Source organism: Artibeus jamaicensis, unplaced genomic scaffold (genome assembly GCF_021234435.1).
Source record: "Artibeus jamaicensis isolate MK-2021 breed Jamaican fruit bat unplaced genomic scaffold, CSHL_Jam_final contig_685, whole genome shotgun sequence".
Lineage (NCBI taxonomy): Eukaryota > Metazoa > Chordata > Mammalia > Chiroptera > Phyllostomidae > Artibeus > Artibeus jamaicensis.
Genome location: NW_026521924.1, coordinates 23,362,301 through 23,380,643, shown reverse-complemented (window position 1 = coordinate 23,380,643; position 18,343 = coordinate 23,362,301). Strand labels below are relative to the sequence as shown.

Genomic DNA, 18,343 nt, shown 5'->3' with positions numbered 1-18,343 from the left:
GTGGGGTCTCCTTGGCTGTGTTCTGCATTTGGCCAAGACTGGTCTCCACTCTGTGACTCTGATGCCCCCTTCTGGTTCTGCCTCCTGCCTTTGAGTAGTCTTGGCATCCCTGCTGGTCACGCCCTGGCCTTGGCCTCGGCCTCACCCTTCAGGCTGTCACAGCCTGTTCTCAGTGTCCTGGCATTGTATGACCCACAGACCATCCCTGGTCTGCTCGCATGCTTCTCTCCACACTGCCTGCTGCTGAGAAGGCTCCCCCTGTTCCACAGCTGCCCCAGGGCTGCTCCGACTCCACAGGAGGAATGGAAGTCTGTTTGGCTTACCGTGTGCTCTGTCAAGCTGGGAAGGTCTAAAGGGACTGTCACTTTGTTGCCGGGCATCCAAAAGAGCGTGTGTCCTCTCTTACATCTGCGCTTCAGACTGAACCCTAATCCCCAGCGCAGGCCATGGGTGCTCGTCTCAGCTGCAGTTAAGCACCTTCAAGACCCTTGGGCTCCCAGCTCAACACACAGATTTCTGCAAGGAAGCAGCCAGGACCACCCACTGGGGCTGAGCTGACTCAGCCTCCTCATCCTCATCAGCAGGGTAGACCTTGCCTGGGCCACAGGGAGCTGGGTAGGGAGCTGTGGGAGGAGGCCACCAGCTGGTCTCAGGAATGTCAGTGGCCTGGCTCACACTCCTGATGACCTGTGGAAATACAGCGTGTAGTCGAGTTTTGCCTAAGCAGCATCATGCATGCCCTTCTCTGTATGTGCTTCTTTGTTAGCACCTATCCCACTGAGGTTGAGTCTCAGCTTGCACATTTCTGTCTCCCAATAGGTAGCGAGCTCCCAGACAGTGAGTTTGTCTCTTAGTTACCTCACCGGCAGTACCCACTTTCATCCTCAGCATCCTAGCACTGCTCTCATTGGGCAACATCCGAGATGTTTCCTCTGTGGCCAGAGGGTCAGTTGGTGCTCTCGAGGCCAGTCCATGGGTCTAATTCATTTACAGGCCACTTAACTTACCTAGTTTCATTGTCCTGGGCGTGGACTCCTGAACGCTAGCCACCAACTGGGTCCTGATTCCTCCTTCAAGTTTGACCACTATCCCCGCCACATCCTGGTAACTGTGGTTTGGTGCCTAAACCAGTTGACAAAGTGCACCCATCTCTGGTTTCCTAGCCAGCGTCTCACCCAACTCTAGCCGTAGCTTTCCAGTCCTCGTCTGCTCACGAACCAGGGTCCTGGTACTCATGCTGAATGCCTTCACTGGGCAGGAGAGAGAGCAGTTGAGACCATGGGAAAATATAAAAAGATTCTCTGCCCACAACCTGTGTGGCCCTTAAAAGGATGTACCGTTCAATATATGTCAGTAATGACAGTGCCTGGCATCAGTTGATTATGACTAGCCTTAAATAAGTCTATTGTGCTAAATTCCAAATGCATTTTTTAAAAACTTGGACTCAAGGAGTTTTCTTGCACCCAGAAGTTATTCGCCCTCAGGGTCTTTTATCGCCATCTCTGCTCTTGTGTGTAACGTGACTGAACTAGAATTTGACCTACACAGACCATTTGCTGTGCAAAACAAGACCCACCTGGAAACACAGGCTCAGGAGGTGCACGGGACCAAGCAGAATCAGCACTGGAGGAACAATTTATTTGTGTGGCCAGAGTGCTTTCAACCAATCAATTGAAGCTATTCCCATCTCATGGGGTGCTGACCTCCATTAAAAGTCTGGAAAGGAGGGCCACCTCTGTCAGCAATATTTTCAAGTTTTTAGTTGTATAGTCTGTGATTCCTGCCTCTTAGGACTGGCTGGGTAATAGCGAGGGAGCCCGGGATAGTATAAATCTCTATCTTCTTTATACTTAACTCAGTACTTATTAAATGGTTTGCCACAGCCAGGGTGGAGCTGTCTTTGCAAAACCTGTGTCTCTGTGGTGTTTTCCAGCTACATGACATTGACTCTGAGTTAAATCTTGGCTAAAAGCAATTACTGTCATATGATGAATTGAGGCAATTTATTTATTACTTGAGAAACATCCTAGGTGATGTCACTTAGAATGATGGAATAATCCCTCTCATGCACTCTGTTATCAACCAAATCTGGCGATGGAGGCACATTCCGAGATGTGGGGGAGGTAGCCAGCAATTTACAAAATTAGTCATCATGCCATCAAAGAACGAGTGTTGGCAATAAAGCAGAAAATAGTTGCCTAAACTTGAGCGAGACTCCTCTCCCTGTGAAATTATATGGGATGCTTTGGTTGCTAAATATCAAGAAAGGTATTGTAGAGAAGGTTCAGAGATTAATAATAAAGGTAAATGCAATATATTAAGGACATGGAAAGGGTGGCTGGTATACAAGGACAGTGAAAAGGATGAGGGAACTTAAGTTTAAAAGGTCAAGTGTAAATATCATTTGAGCAAAGTCTGTATAATTTGGCCTATATAACAAGATTCATATGACATGTTCATCAATCCCTTAGATATTAGAATATCTTGGTGAGAGGGCATGAGAGAAGAGGAGATAATTTTCAAGAAAAGCAGGTATAAATGGAACTGCCTGATACAGCAGGTGGCAAACTGAGCAGGGACAGGAATAAATACAAAGGCGTCTTAATCTGGCCGGTCAAAATCAGATTCTTGATTCCCTAAACACCAGTTAGCTTCTTTCTTTCTGATATTTGAGAAAAGATGACCAGATTTCTTTGCTCTACAATCTCTCCCCCTGTTTATGGGAGCGGTGGCAGATTAGAATAATGGTTTAAAGAGAATAAACACTGTACCAGACTGCCAGGGTTCAAATCCCATCTCTGCCACTTGCTACTGTTACTTAGTGTCTGAGCCTCAGTTTTCCCATCCCTGAAATGGGTAAAAGGAAAGAGCCCACTTCATAGTGTTGTAGTAAGGATTAAAAGAGAGAGTATATGTGAAGGGCATCAAACAGTATCCTGGCTTGTAGTAAAAACTCTCACTGTATGTTAACTCTTCCTTTTTAATAATATTTCTGTTTTACATGTGGTCAGGTATCCTGAATCTTCTAGATAGGCCCAGTTGAACAGCTGGCTGTCCTGAAAGCCAGTCCCAATGTTTCCATCTTGGCCATGATTTGGCTCAAGTTAAGGCACAGTACCGGACATTTGTCCCAACCTACAAGTCCAGAGGCCTCTCAGAAGTGGCAGTGAGGCGAACATAGCATCGCCTGTTCATAGAAAGCCCAGGCTGGCCCTTGGCCCGTTTTGCCTCACCTCCATCCTTTGCTCCCTGCCTGCAGTGCCGGATGTTCAGTGACCCCTGCAGGCTGTGTTTCTTGGTCTTGCTGTCAACTGGTGCCCAGGTTTGGCCAACAGGAGACATGAATTGTGGAGCAAGAGGAGGGAGAAGGCATCCATCCCCTCTGGGCTCTGATAATCCCACCACTGCCCTTTGTCTCTCCAGAATGGGCTGAGTCATGGCTCATGACGTCACCCCCTGGGCTGCCCCACCATTCCCCTTTCAAACCCCAGGTGCCAATTTTCTAGTAAGTTTGCTCAACTTTCAGTGTTTGGAACAGTGTTGGAACAGCCCTTTTCCTGGCTAGATGCTGACAGATGCTGCGTCTGGCTGGTTTCTAGTGATTATTCCCTCCTTACTAAATGGTAATTTAAAAAAAAATCTAATTGCACCATCCATCTATATGTTTTCCTGTATTAACATCACACTTACTTGTGTCAAATATTGGGAATCCGCATCTTTCCATCAAAAAAACAAAAAGTCAGCAGCAGCATTTGTTTCTCCCCAGGCTCCTCCCGCCCCTCCTGCTCGCTCCCATCTCATTCCCAAAGACTGCCAGAGTCGTTCACGACTGCAACTGCAGATGCGCTCGTGCCTTGGGATGCAGTTTGTGAAGTCTGGAGCCTTTCGTCTAATGAAGGACCCAGATGTTTTCCTACCAACTTTTCCCCTATCTGGACTTCAGTTCCATCTTAAAAATAGCTGACCATTCTGAGAATTCGCTTCTGGCAAGATCAAGAAGGGATTTGGTACATACCTGACTTTAGAAGAACAGAGAAGTAGTGTGGCTTCCTCATCTTTTCCCGGTTGCTACCTCTTGGTCAACCCCACCCAGCCCCGTAATCAGAGGAGCTTAAAACCTTCACTGGCTCAGAGGCAGCAGCTCAGGCACAGGCTGTCCAAGGTTCTCTCTACTGGGGCACAGGTGCTCGTGGAGCCCAGGGCAAAGGCAGAGTCTCTCCAACAAAAGAAGTCGTTAAGTAGAGGGGGTGGCCTGCCAACGCGGTGAGATTTGGGGGTGATATGCCCTTGGATCGCTAAGAGGCAACTGTGTGTTTCCAAGACTTCAGCTTTCAGGAGCTGTGTCCGGCTTTCTTTCCTTCCCATCAGCCATGATCGTCAGTGTGGGTTATGCTTCCACTGGGATTTCCTTGGTTTTATCAATTGCAATTAGATGTTCTTTATCCGCAACTTCTATTTTTGCTTCGTATCTTTACAGGGGAAATTCTCTGAGGTAAAGCTATAGAGATGGGCCTGGAGCCAGCGAGGGCACTTTGAGAATGAATTATTAATCCCTTGTTGCCGAATTATGTTATTGCTGCCATTAAGTCATCCAGATGTGAGCCCCATACAGGCCTGGCCTATGGGAGGAAAGTTAAACGAATCATTCTGGGGGCTCCCCCTGCCTTCATCCTAAGGACTGGATGAACTCAGGCAGCAGCTTGCAGGAGAGCATCGCCCCAGTACCCACTGTGCACCCACAGTTTATTGGCACCAAAGACCCCCCTGCTATCCGTCTGGAACCAGTTCCAAGGTCATGCCATCGTTAGACCACATGTGTGGGCAGTTCCTCAGAGTTCATTGAGCATTTCTGCCTCTGTTGTTACATTTGATCCTTAGAAAACCCCTGTGAACTTGGCATTTATTGCCTCTTTTACAAATGAGGGTATCAAATCACATTGTGGTTAACAGCTTTGATCAAGGTCACACAGGGAGTTAGTGATGGAGTCTGGATGCAGGCTTGTGTATTTTTTATTTTAAACCCATCTCATAAAACCATAACATTGTGAATCTCACAAAGGGTATTAGAGGCCAGGCAGTCTCTTCTGCTTGATGCAGAGCATGCTGAATGCCCAGGCAGTACCTGTCATTGTTGGGGACACGCTTTCCTTTGTGAGTGACTTGGGAGTCTGGGGTGGATGTCGTGGGAGTCTCATGGCTCCAAGGATGACAGGGAGACTGTCTCTCACCCAGAGCACGGGAGTCACGGGAATGGAGGTTGAGGTGGGAGATGGGGTCAGTAGCATCCCAGAAGCCTAGGAGGTGAGTCCAGGTGGAGACTGAGTCAGCAGGAAAAGAGAGCTCACTCTGAAACAGACTTGGGGACCATAGCTGCTTCGTGGTCCTCTGCATCACAAGGCCACAGTTAAAAGGACTGGGCGGGGCCGTGGCTGGATGGCACTTCCACATGAAACCCCTTCCTCGAGTTGGCCCCAGATCTATCCCTGTCGCTTCTACACATTAGTAGTAGTTCTGACCTTTAAAATGAAAGGGAACCAATCTATTCCGTCTTTCACAATGGCCCTTTGACTTGTTGAAGGCTGGAATTGAGACTCACCTGAATCTCCCCTTCTCTAGGCTGAGAAGTCCTGATTCTGCCTTCTACTCCTCCAGAATCAGTGCTCTCTGGATTTTAGTGTGCATCTGAATCACCTAGAGACCTTGTTAAGTAGATTCAATAGATCTGGGGCCTGAGGTTCTACATTTGTAGTGAGTTCCCAAGTGATACCGTTGCTTCTGGTCACTGGACCACACTTTGAGTGGCAAGGCTCTTGGCCTGTCTTTACCCTGGAGGTTTCTCTCAGAGGCTGGGGTCCACAACCGGACAAGCTTCATCACAGGGGTCCAACCAATGCAGAGCAGAGCTGACCAGCATTGCCTTTGTTGGGTCCCAGGAGTTTGGGGGAAATGCAAACCATCATGTTGTCTGGTAATATGGAAGGAGGCAGTAGGGGAAACTGAACATGGTGACTGAATCCTACGTATGATGTGAATATTGAGACAGGGACAGATCTCAAGGGACAGAGAGCCACGCCTTGGGCACCGGGTTTCCATGTCCAAGAGTAGACAAGTAGCATGTGGAAAGCCAGATGTGGACTCTAAACTGCAGCTAGGAGGGGACTATGCCACAATAGCTTTTGTGAAAAGTCAAAAGCAGGGGACAGCAGCTGCTGTTCTGAGAGGACTGGCTCAGGCTATGGGGCACTCAGAGCTTGAAGGGCCCAGCTGGTGGGGGGAGGTCGGCCACGCAGCCTCATGTTAGAGACAGGAGCCCTCTGCCACTGCGAGCTGAATTCACAAAACTGTTTTTGATGACTACATCACACAAGGGACTCAAGTACAGCCTTGAAGCCTCTGCAGTTGGATGAATCTACCACCTGGTGCCTTGTTGCCAGCTCTGATTTACTCGGACTCTTCTCAGGTTGGCTCCCAGTGGAGGGCAGAGATGCCCTGCTTTCTCTCACATCTCAGACTCCCAGTTCCTGCTTGATAGACAGAAGTCACCCAGGGCTGGGGACTGAGCTTTGTAGAGACTGAGAACTGGTGCTACGTTTGACTGTCATGAAAAGGATGGGCTTAGGGCAAAAGTAATGCAGCTTCAATATTACTGAACAGTTTCTGATTCTGCCTCTCTGGAGAGTTCCCTCGGATTTCAGGCCAGTGAGTCAGATGGCTGACCTTCTAAATGAGCTCAGGGCTGGCATTTCCTGAACTACATCTCCATCGTAGTGCTAAGAGGATAAGTCCTGCACATGGAATCCCAGCTCTGAAACTCACTAATTAGAGGCCTCAGACAAGTTACTTCACTGTTTTGTGCATACTTTTGATGTAAAAGGGAAAGTAACGCTAGCTCCTTCTGAGTCAAGTTTTATAAAGATTAAATGACTTACTATATACAAGTGCTTAGCACATTGCTCAGCCCCCAGTAATGGATCAGTACTCTTAAGATAGATTTTTAGAAATTAGTGGTTGAGCGTCTGTTTGATGAGGAGCTCTGTGCCTACCTGAGACAGCTGATCACATCACCAGGAGTCCTTGTCGTTAGCCGACCTCATGTGCTTCCCTCAGTCTTAGCGCAGGTGCTCATCTGCCCCTGCGGTATTTATGATGTGAGTCCCGTGGACACATTCCTGACTGCAGCAAGACCAGGACTGGCTTATCCTCTGTTCCTGTCCCTCTTATTTCCTCTCTGATATGGGAGCCACATGGGAACCCTGCCTGGCCTTTGACCCCAGAGCCATTTCCTCCATACCTGTATCGCCTTTGAACACTGTTGGCACACTTCCTTTAGAACCAAGGCACAGACCCCCAGCAGCTGGAGCAAATGCCCTTAAGAAGATGCTGAAGCAGAAGTTGGATGTGCCACATTCCAGGAAATGCTCATGACCCTGTACCTGGCCTAGTGGACCAGCCAAGCTTGGCTTCTCATATATAACTTTGCTGTATAGAGTCTGTGACATCAGCTCTGATGCCTGTTGGCTGAACTCATTGAACTTGTCTAAACCACTGGGCTGTCGACTTTGAGATGGCCTCTGTAAATGTCTTAGATGCTCCTCTGTGACCCTCAGGTATGTCCCATTGCTGGTTCACGATTACCACTGAAGGTGCTTCTGTTTAGGAACATCTTAGGATTTATTTGGGAAAGGTTTTCAAATACTCATCCAAGATCTCTGCTTTCCTCTGGGTATCCTATCCTAGAAGTAGTATTTGTTTTGACATAGTTGGTTTCTCCTTCCTTCTTCGAACACTTTTCTACTGGCTCTGGGACACAATACTCGCCCAGCTGTTTTGCTTACCTGTCTGGCCATTTCTCCGATGTCTCCTCTGCCACAGACCCTCAAGTCTCTGGGTAAGCCTGATCTCCTTTCATTCTTTATGCTCCCGGGTGCCTTCATCAACCCTCAGCTTCAAGTACCATCTTCATACATCTGATTCACACATTTTTGCCTCCAGCTCGAACCTCTTTTTAGAGCTCATACTTTTCTAGAGTACCTTTCAAGCTCAAATTGCCCCAAACATGCACATTTTTCCTCTAAAGCTATTCTTTTCCAATTGTTTCTTGAACCCATAAACAGCACCATCATCCACTTTGTTAGGAAAACCAAACAGCTGTGATCCTCTTTGACAGTTCTCTCTCCCTTATGCCTGTATACAGTCCATCAACAGGTTTCATTTATATCTAGTTCAGGTCATTTATTTCTCTCATTGCATCTTTCTATCCCCACTGCCATTACCTGAGCCCAGCAGCTATCATCTCCCACCCACATGCCTGCAAAATTCATCTCTGCAGTCCACTTCGGCTTCACAGTGAAGCTGGAATGATGTGTTGGAAATACTGATCACACCACAACATTGCCCCATGGATAACACTCAGTGGTTTCTGTGTTTCTTGGGATAAAGAGTAAAAACACTCATTGCAGCCTATACTGCTCTGTGTGGACTGGCCCGCACTGCCTCCTCCATCTTCTGTCTCACCCTCATTCCATTACGTTTCTTTCATTTCCCGAATGCACTGGGCCCCTTGCCCCATCACACAGCTTTGGCCGGTGCTGCTGCTTCTGCTGCTCCCGTGTGACCCTCTCACTCTCTCTTCCTTCAGTTACAGCCTGTCCTCCCTCAGAGCTCACCGCACTGGCCACTTCCTCCCAGAAGTTATTCATTTCCCCACTATAACTTCCCAAGTGGCGTGTGCCTCTTCATTCTGCTGCTTCATAGAATTGAAAGCTTATTATTATTGATTCTTGCTTCATGAATCCTACCTTCTGAGTCCCATCCAACACTCACTGTAGGCTCTTTGAGGGCAGGGACTCTGTCTGTTTTGCTCCCCACTCCATCACCAAATGCCTGGTGCTGGTGATTATTCATTGAAGGAATGAATTGCATTAGACCAAGCCAATAACTGTTCCGGGGGAATTCAGATCCTCTCCAGGGCTCTTTTGCCTTTGCACCCCTAGTCTCTAGGCGAGAATCTCAGCAGGTACTAAGTTCCACTATGCCAATGAGTGAATGTTGCAGAGCCAACCCTTCCTTCAAATCTAAATACAAAGACTCTGATTATATTAAGGAAACTGTGGTCTGAGGCAATCAGCCTCCTTTATGTTTGGTCATGTCATATGTCTCAGGGACTAGACATATCTCGGAAATCTCGTGTCCAAACTGGAAAAGGGGAGCTGCAGGGGGGCTACTGGGAACCAGCCCCAACTCTGGAACATGAGCCCAGCCCAGCTGAAGTGGTTGGCTAATTCCCTCAGGAATCCTCTGGGCTCTAGATAAGTAGAGCCTGTGCAGATAGTCTTGGGTTTTGATGCGCTGGTTTTGCCTTTAGTGGGTGAGGGGGACTGAATAAAATCCCCCATCCATAAGTCCTTCCAAAAGAAGGCTCTGTGACCCCACTGACAGCCTAGTTTGGCACTCAGCCCCTGGGTGCTAAGGAGCAAATTAGTGAATGAAGCAAATAACTGTGGTTCTCTTGCCTTTATGCCATCATTAATCATCTGTTAACCAACAATTAGGAGGACGGAGGCCTGGGCTAGACACTGGCATTAGAGGAATAACTAGGACTCACTCTCTGTTCCGAAGACTTGCCGTTCTCCCCAGGGAGACTTGACTGAGTAATCCTGGCTTGTCTAAGTTACAAGAGAGTTGGGGGCAGGTGCCCTGATAAAATAAACACCAACGCTCTTAAGGAAGGAGAGGGGATACATCATTGTGCCTGAGGGCTGTTCTGAGACGTCAGTGAGTTTGGGGGAATCAGAGTCGTAGCTTATGGGCATTAAAGTCCCTTCAATTCAGCTGAGTTCTGTGAACACATGGCTGGAAAAGGGGAAACTCAATTTGGTCCCATGAGAACAAATGTGTATGGGCAGTGATGCCATCCCTTCAGCGAAACATTGAATAAAGCAAACGTTAAGGGAACACATGTTATGAGCCAGGCTCTGGGCTAACGTGAGGAAGTGAGGATAAAGGAGGTATAACCTCACCCCGGAAGAGTTTGCAGATCAACTCTGGTGACAGATAAGGAAACAAATAACTAATAATATTGGTTCATTAAGGTATGTGCATAGTGAAAGAGAGTTGTGGGATTGGGAAAAAGGAGAGGGACTCCCCCAGGAGCACAGGCAACCAGAGAAGCTGTTGTCACTGATGAAGGATGAGCTGGTGCTGATGTAGCAGGAATGTAGGGACAGGTGAGGAAGGAGGTTCTGTGGATTTAAGCATTCTCCCACAGCCGCAGCACCATTGGGAATAGGAAGAGCAGCAGGAGGAACCGACTCGGGGAGCTGATGCTCCGCAGCAGGACTCGCACAGGTGTCTGGAGTGAGCAGCTGCCTCTGCCCCCTGGTACAGGGAGTCCATCACACAAACAGGTGGAGGTCAGGCCTTCTTCATCTGCTTACTGTTGATATGGCATTAGCAAATCTTCACTTTGGGACGGGCGATTGAGGGACCAAGGGGTCTGAAAGTTGAACTCAAGGTGTCTGACCCTTGATGCCTAGACTGAGGGCCAGAAAACCTGTGGAATCCTGACTCTGACTTTTCATGGCCTTGTGACCTTCAGCAAGTTCCCTTGGCTTTCTCACCTACAGAATGGGAAACTCGTCTCTACTTTTTAGAGTGTGCGTGAGGACCGACCACAGTGGGTCCGTGAAATGCCCCAGCCCAGGGCAGAGGACAGAGCCGCTGCTCAGCTCCCTGGAATTAAGTCAGTGAGTGAGCATCTGGCAGAGTGTGTGTGTAGCATCAGCGTTAAATCCAAAAACTGGTGGAGTCAGTCAGCTATAAGTGGGGTTTTATTTTCATGTAAGGCAGTTCCCTTTATAACACTGAATTTCTATGCCACCAATTTTTTCATATAAGGCACAAAACAAAACCTTTCTTTTTATCTTTCTAAATCCAGTGATTTTAATTGTGTTACCTTAACATAAAGCTGCTGTTTTCACCATTTACCTGAAAGGATGAAGTAGGGTTGGGAATAATTTCATGAACCGAAGAAGCGAACTGTAACTCCATGCTTTGATCCTGCAGATAAAGCAGAGTGAGGGATAAAATCCTCCAACTGAGGGAAAGGGCAGTCGATCAGGATGCCCCAGCACAGCGGCTGTGCAACCTTGGGGGACGCAATTGCCCCGAATTTCCCTTTACACATTCTCAAACAAACAAACAAAGGACATGAGAATAATCCCAACCTCGTGAAGGATTAATCATCCTCCAAAGGATAAAAAAAATGGGACAATGTGTGTGATACCCTTTGCACAGTGCCTGGCACATAGTTAGCCGTCAATGAATATAAGCTGTTGTCATTACCATTATTATTGTCTAGCCATGTGTAGGAGCCTTTTCAACATCTTCCTCTGCCTCCTTTCTTCTCCAAGGTGCCTCCACCCAGAATTCTAATACTGTGGAGCCAGAGAAGCAGGTGGACAACACTGTGAAGATGGCTGGAGTGATCGCTGGCCTCCTCATGTTCATCATCATCCTTTTGGGTGTGATGCTCACCATCAAAAGGAGGTGAGTCCGGGTTGCTGCCCTGCCGGTACAGGGCCCTGACTCCAAGGGCCCCTGCACTGCTGCGTGGCCAGGTCTTTGCTGTGTTGTTTGCTTTTGGGCAAGGACCTACTGCTATGATTGTTGGGGTCCTGGAATACTTGGGCCAGATGTGGTTCATTGTGTTGGTGACCGCAGGGCACGTGCCACCTGCTTGGTGGGTGGCCCTGAGATGGTCAGTTTCTTATGCGCTAGTGACCCCTCTGCTTCGGCCGCCTGGCTGTGCCCTGGGGTGCTTTGTGTCATGAGTGAGCCTTCTCTGATTTAACTGCTCTGTTGTGATGGGTCATGTCATCAAGATAACCCGGGAGCCCCAGGGACAGAGATGAGCCCAGAAATATAGATGCGGGAAGGTAATGCCTCAGCCTTCTCGTCTCCTCTTGGCCCTGACTTCCCTTTGGTCTAGTAGTGGCAGTCCAGACTTTCCCCTGGGGCAGGGAGAACTGCCCCCTGGTGCCATGGTCTCCAGGGGAAGAGCTTCCCCACTCTGTGTCCCATGACACCTTCCCAGCCGGATTGGTGCTGCCGGTCACCTCTCAACAGCACGTCTCCCTGGGCAGTTCTGGTCACCTAACCCAGTTTTCTCATGTGGCGTATTTTCTCCAAACCATGTGGTCATGAAACCAGGGTACAGATTCCTCCCTCAACCCTGAGATTCACTGCACTGCTGTCTTCATCAGACACTCAGAAGGCTTGAGGATGGCATAGAGGAGTTACAGGGAGGAAAAGCTGATGAACGTCAGCCATCCCTGTCCCTCCTGTGCACTGCTTTCTCCCCTAAACAGAGGGTCCCCCTACCCACCTCTGCTTAGCCCCCGGCTTGGCACCAGGTTTCCATGCCTACTGCTCACCTCCACGTCTTCTCAGTTTCAACACCATGGTTCCAACCTTGGCCTCCACCTTCCCACTCCCCAAGTCTGCCAGAGCAAAAACATTGATCTACATTTCAATAATATGTGCCACAATGTGCCCCGCTCCCCACTTACAGAGACTTTTGTGTTATTAAACAAACTGCTCACTCCTCCATCTGAAGCTCTGGGTTTGGTTACTCAGAGTCCAGGGCAAGCCCAGCAACAAGGACCAGGGACTTGCTTCCATTTATAGAATTAAAAAGTGCTCCCCACCAAAACAAAGGGACAGAATGCCCCAAAGACAATGCCCAGCTTCTACTTAAGGGGTCATGTGAATATATAAATGCAGAAAGTTAAACAAAAAGAATAATAATGTCCCCTTTTCAGCCATCAGTGAGTCAGAAATATACTGTGGTCCCACTACACACACAGGCAGCCTTCTCTTAGCCATTTTGGCTCCAGAATGTCCCTGTGCCTCTGATGGTCTGTTCTGAGTCAACTAGTGCCCTCTATGGCTAGGACATCTTATTGACAGAACCTTGTCCTTTCTTGAAACCTTCGGTCTAACAGGGCCACTGTTTTCCTCAGGCTCCCAAAAAGAATGACTAAAGAGTTCAAGTTCTCCTCTAGCTTCTGATTTTGTGGTTGGAGAGGTTTCGGGGAAGGGAAGGCACTGTGTTACTATTGGGGAGCAAGAGCCCCCAATGGGTTAAGAACAGCGCTGCCTTGTCATATTCTCACCATCACTCATAAACTGTGGCCTTATAGAATGTCTCAGTGACAAGTCAGCTGCTCTTAGATGAAGTCGAACCAGAGGTTTTGATTTCTCTAGGGGCAGTAAGCACTTTGCACGTATGAGATCATTGTCATGTGTCTTAGAATCACAGGCACTTGGAGGCAGAGGCGAGTCTGGGATTGTCTACCTGGAAAGAGAAATCAGTCTGATAGAATTGCATTCCTATTTGATAGACCTGCAATGTTCTCATTCATTGCCACTGATTTGTAAGTCAGATATGCTCTTCCAATTTTGCTCTTTCTAAAACCTGGCTTAACCCATGTCACCATCGTTTGTAAGCTTGCAGAGAAATTTCACTTCCTTCTCAACAGCTATTTCTGAAATGTGTGACTTGTCAGGAGGGAAGAAAGAGCTTTCTGTCTCAAGGATGGAAGCAAGTATAGAGGGAGTCCTTTGTGCGGTTTTAACCTCTTCTGCATATCTTCACCTCTCACCTCTATCAGAATCATCCATCAGACCCAACCAACTGGTGTCACATGATCACCATGTCTCCCCAAGAGGCAGTGGGGTCCCAGGGGCTGCACAGTGGGCAGAGAGGTCAGGAGTTTGCTAATCAGTGTTTATATAAACAGTATCTTTTGGAGAAAATACAACATTTTGCTGCACTAGTCGATAATAATGTACAGATGGGTATAGGCCAAGGAAATGGGAAGAGAGGAGAGGAGAAGAGAAAGCTAAAGGGGGAAAACAGAGAAATTAAGCCCAGGCCAGCACTCTCTCTGCTGACCACAATGTCTTCTCATGTCTAGAGATGCCCAAAGGCAGGTGAAGGGCTCAGCAGTGGCCTCCTTTACCTCTTATGAGGAAAACGTCATTGGTTGACTAAGTCCATCACCAACTTACTGCTGGCCAGAGCACTGTCCACAGATACCTAAAGGAAGTGTTATGAAAGGAAAAGAAACCCCCTTGTGATAATGGGCAAAGTATCACAACTTGGGATTTTATATTAGCATCTCTTCAGTACCATCATGATCCACAGTTAATTCTGGGTCTAGGAGCTCTCAGAAGTAGAACACCTACCGCACCTCCTGCACCTGCCTGATTTGGGGCTTCTCCCTAACCTCCGCAGACCCGGGTGTGGCGCTGCCGGTTTTCCCTGCTCCTAGTGGATCCAACTGGTTCTAAGTCTTCACTACAGCTGTGTCCACATGTCTCCAGGACACATAAGATGCCTCCAGCTTTTTCCCATGAAGTATTCATTCCCATTGGCCTTAGGGTTTCTTCATCACTCTCCAAAGAGAGTTTTCCTTTTGCTGTTGGTGTTTTGTTTTGTGATACTGAACTAGAAAACAGTCAGAGGATGGGGTAGAAGTACAGAAGACCAAAGGAAGGACTTCACGAAAGAAGCTAAATCAATTTACCTTCAAAACAAAAGGGGAAAAAGAGAGGAGAGGAGAGGGAGAGTTATTGGTTGGTTGTTTTGTAATGGGTGGAGAAGAAAGGAAAGGTTGCAGAAAGGAATATGAGATGGTGGGTGAATCAAACAGGATTCCCTTACAGTTTACAAAAGACGCACATTAAAGTTTAGAATTCTTTTTGTAGTACCTTTGGCTGTTTAGACTGGGCTTCTTTTCAAGTGAGACCATGCAGAATTGGGGCTACATGGAGACACACAGGATGAGTATCTCCATGTAGATGAGTGTGGGGGTATATGAGCTAGATGGACAAACAGATGGGTAGATTGTTTGGTGAGCAGATAAATAGATGTTTAAATGGAAGGAGGGAGAGCGGGAGGGATAGATGGGCAGATGGGTGAATGGACGGACAGATGGACGGACAGATAGATGGCTTTATGTACTAGATAGATTGGTAGACGGTCAATTGGATAGTTAAATAGACAACTTAGTCTTGTTTAAATGGTACAGAACAAAAAATGAAATCTGAGTCTCAAGTCAATCTTGCAAGCCAGCTGAAAAGAAGATTTTGCAGTATGTGATGTATTACTTTGGGGGGGGTTGTTTTTGTTTTCTAAGCACAGCTGCCTTCCTGCTCAGGATTTTTGATCTCAGGCTATTTCTCACAATATCACTGCATCCTTATAAATTTAGACCTTCAGTAAGTCTCCTTCAAGCCTTAGCGAAAACACATATGTATTCTGTGTTTGGGCTACAGAATAAAGAACTTTAATCCCTGACCAGAAGGCTTTGCAATTTAATTGAGAAAAGGTACTCAATTAATAAAAGCTTGTCAGTTGTTGACCTTCTGAGTTGCCTTAAAGCTGGGTCAGGACAGCACCGGCGTTTGGTACCAAACAGGATAACTCAGAAAAGCCACTTGGAAGTGGTGATTGGAAGGTTAAGGAAGCATGCTGTCACGAGGAGGTAGCCCAGGCAGAGGTGCATCCTGAAGATTGACAACATAAAGCCAGAGGGTCCAGAATGTTGGGTGCATCTGGGGCTGTTGACAGTGATGAAAGCCCGGCTCAGGATGGAGATTTTGCAACTGGTCCAAAAATCACAGAGCCTCTCAGAGCTGTGGTGACGTGACCTTTCAGAGCCTGAGATTCCTCAAATAAAAATGAGTACAGCTCCATGGACTTGTGTGTAGGATTAAGAGAGATAAATACGTGGCATTTCAATGCCTGACCCACCGTATTGTTCAACACACATCTGTTTTCTTCCTTTCCCATAGGCAGTGCAGGCCAGTGGTCAACAACATGAGTGTTAGAGCCACATTCTCATCAAATCCAGTTACTAACTGAGTGGTCTTATGCAAGATATTTAACCTTCTTTGCCTCAGTTTCCTCATCTGTAAGTGGGGGTGATGATAATACTTATATGTCAGGCTGGTTGTGAGGAATACATAGGTTAATGCATAGTAACAGCTGAAAACAATGCCTGACTATGTAGTAGGGCTACACAAGTATTTATTTCTATTTTATTACTATTTTACCATTCCTAAAGAAATGCACATTTTGTTTTTGCTCACCACAGTGAGCAACAGCAAACCTCGTATTTGTGGATGAGGTGGAGGCATAAAATCCTCTTTATTGAGCCCTACTACATTTTAGGTATTTAGATTAATATCAGCTAATGTTACTTTAGATTAATACAACTTACTCATAATACTTTATAAATCATCCATAATGTGAATGCAATTTAGAGCAATTTGATCTAATGTGAATGCATACAATGACTCTTGGGAATAGGTGATGATTGCCCCTAAGCTCGAGATGGAGAAACTGAGATGCAGAGCTCTTCGGTGACTAGCTCATGGTCATCGGGTAGCAAGTGGTGATACTGGGATGCTAGGGCATGTCACATCTCCACTCCTCAAAGCTGTTTAAGCTGGTAGTTGGCCATGCCACTTGCCTGTACATGGATCAGGAACCAGAGGTCCAGGAGAATGAATCAGCTTGTCCACAATGTCACAGTGAACAAGTGAAACTTGCTCAGAACCCTGGCTTCTCGATGCTCAGTGTCCTTGACAATATGAAGAACACAGGTGTCTCAGTCTTCATTAAGTGGATCCTGAGTGTTCTGCCCTTGAAGAATCTTATTTCCAGGAACTGGACCACAGAGCCAGCAACAAAGAAGAGGGAGGGTCTTATAGTGCCAATCTGTGGGGTCGGTGAAGGAGATTTGATGACTTGCAAGGGCTCTCCCAATCCCTACCCATCATAGTTGGGAATTCCTCACCCCTTTCACCCTCATCCAGGGCCTCTGTTCATTAACTGGTTTTATGAGTGACAAGATCTTGCTTCACTGTGGCTTATTTTCCCCAGCTCAGCATCCCAAGGAGGCACAGGGATTCCCTTGTGCCTTGGCTTCTTGGCTCTGAGTCATTTTCCTTCTGAAGCTGTAAAGCTGGGCTCTCATGGATAAGTGAGAGAAGGACTAGAAGTAGCCCTGCCTGGGGATCTTTGGCCATATCCTACTTAAGAGGGGGAAATATGAGGCTCTGAGGGCATGTTCCCACTTTGCAGATAGAAAGACTGTATCTTCCAGTGCCAAACAGACTGGATGGTGTTTGCAAATTAACAAAATAACTCAAGAGGGAAGGAAACTATTCTTGCCTACTCAGACGGATGTTTGAGAGCCTGAATTATTCAGCAGTTTTTCTCTATCTGCAAATTATTGTCAGTGTAACTAAGTCTGCCAAATAAAAGCATGCTTACTTACTTTCCTACAAAATATGAAGTTTAACAAAGGGAATATTATGGACTTATTTGAGTTCTTTTCAGAAGCCAAGAGCTAGACGGGATAGGAGGAGGAGATTACAGGCATTGCTTTTTTTTAAATTCTCATTCATGTGAATTCCTAAATGAACCTCTAGTTTATAAAATAGATAAGATGGAGGATCTCTGGGTTTGGCCGAGAATGGGAGACCTGCAGCCCTACCTGCTCAGTACGCCCCTCCCCTATTGCAATGAGAGTGTTCTGAGGAACCCCTGGGTTCCTAGAAGCACAGTTTGGCAACCACTGATCTAGCTCAACTCATCTGAGGATCAGATGAGGGAATGAAAGCACAGAGAGTTCATTCAGGTTGTAGTCTCTTCAGACTAAAGACTGGAATTCCTCTCTGTTAGTGCTATGCTTTTTCATGGAGTTTGAATTTTGCTCTGGTTATCTACTGATTTGTAAGAAACTACTCCCTAAAATTTAATGGCTTAAAAATAAGCTAGGGCCCTGGCTGGTGTAGCTCAGTGGATTGAGCACAGGCCTGTGAGGGGTCGCCGGTTCGATTCCCAGTCAGGGCACATGCCTGGGTTGCAGGCCAGGTCCCCACTAGGGGACACATGAAAGGCAACCACACATTGATGTTTCTCTCCCACTCTTTCTCCTTCCCTTCCCCTCTTTCTAAAAATAAATAAATAAATAAATAAATTTTCTTTAAAAAAATAAGCTGGGGACTGGCTGGATAGCTCTTCGTCTTCACACCACCTCAGGGCCTTTCCCTGTAGCCTCTCCACATGGTCTCTGCAGCATGACAGCATTGGGATACTTAGACTCTGTACAGAGACACCCAGGGTTCCAAGAGAGGGTTGCAAAGACCCAGACAGAACTGCAAGACTTCTTCTTGATCTGTTCTAAAAAGTCCCAAAAGGTAACTCCTATTCTGCTGGTCAGATGGGGCCAACCCTGACTCAGAGTGGGAAGACAATACACACAGG

At 47.1% G+C, this 18,343-nt stretch overlaps 1 protein-coding gene across 10 annotated transcripts in view; it reads left to right on the top strand.

The window, feature by feature from the left end:
- The window catches only part of PTPRT (protein tyrosine phosphatase receptor type T), a 925,330-nt gene that overhangs the window by 775,060 nt on the left and 131,927 nt on the right, over positions 1–18,343 (top strand). For all 10 annotated transcript variants that reach the window (XM_053671225.1, XM_053671224.1, XM_053671220.1 and 7 more), the window contains exon 14: positions 11,412–11,547. In XM_053671225.1, coding sequence (XP_053527200.1) covers positions 11,412–11,547 — 136 coding nt within the window. The remainder of the gene's footprint in view (positions 1–11,411; positions 11,548–18,343) is intronic.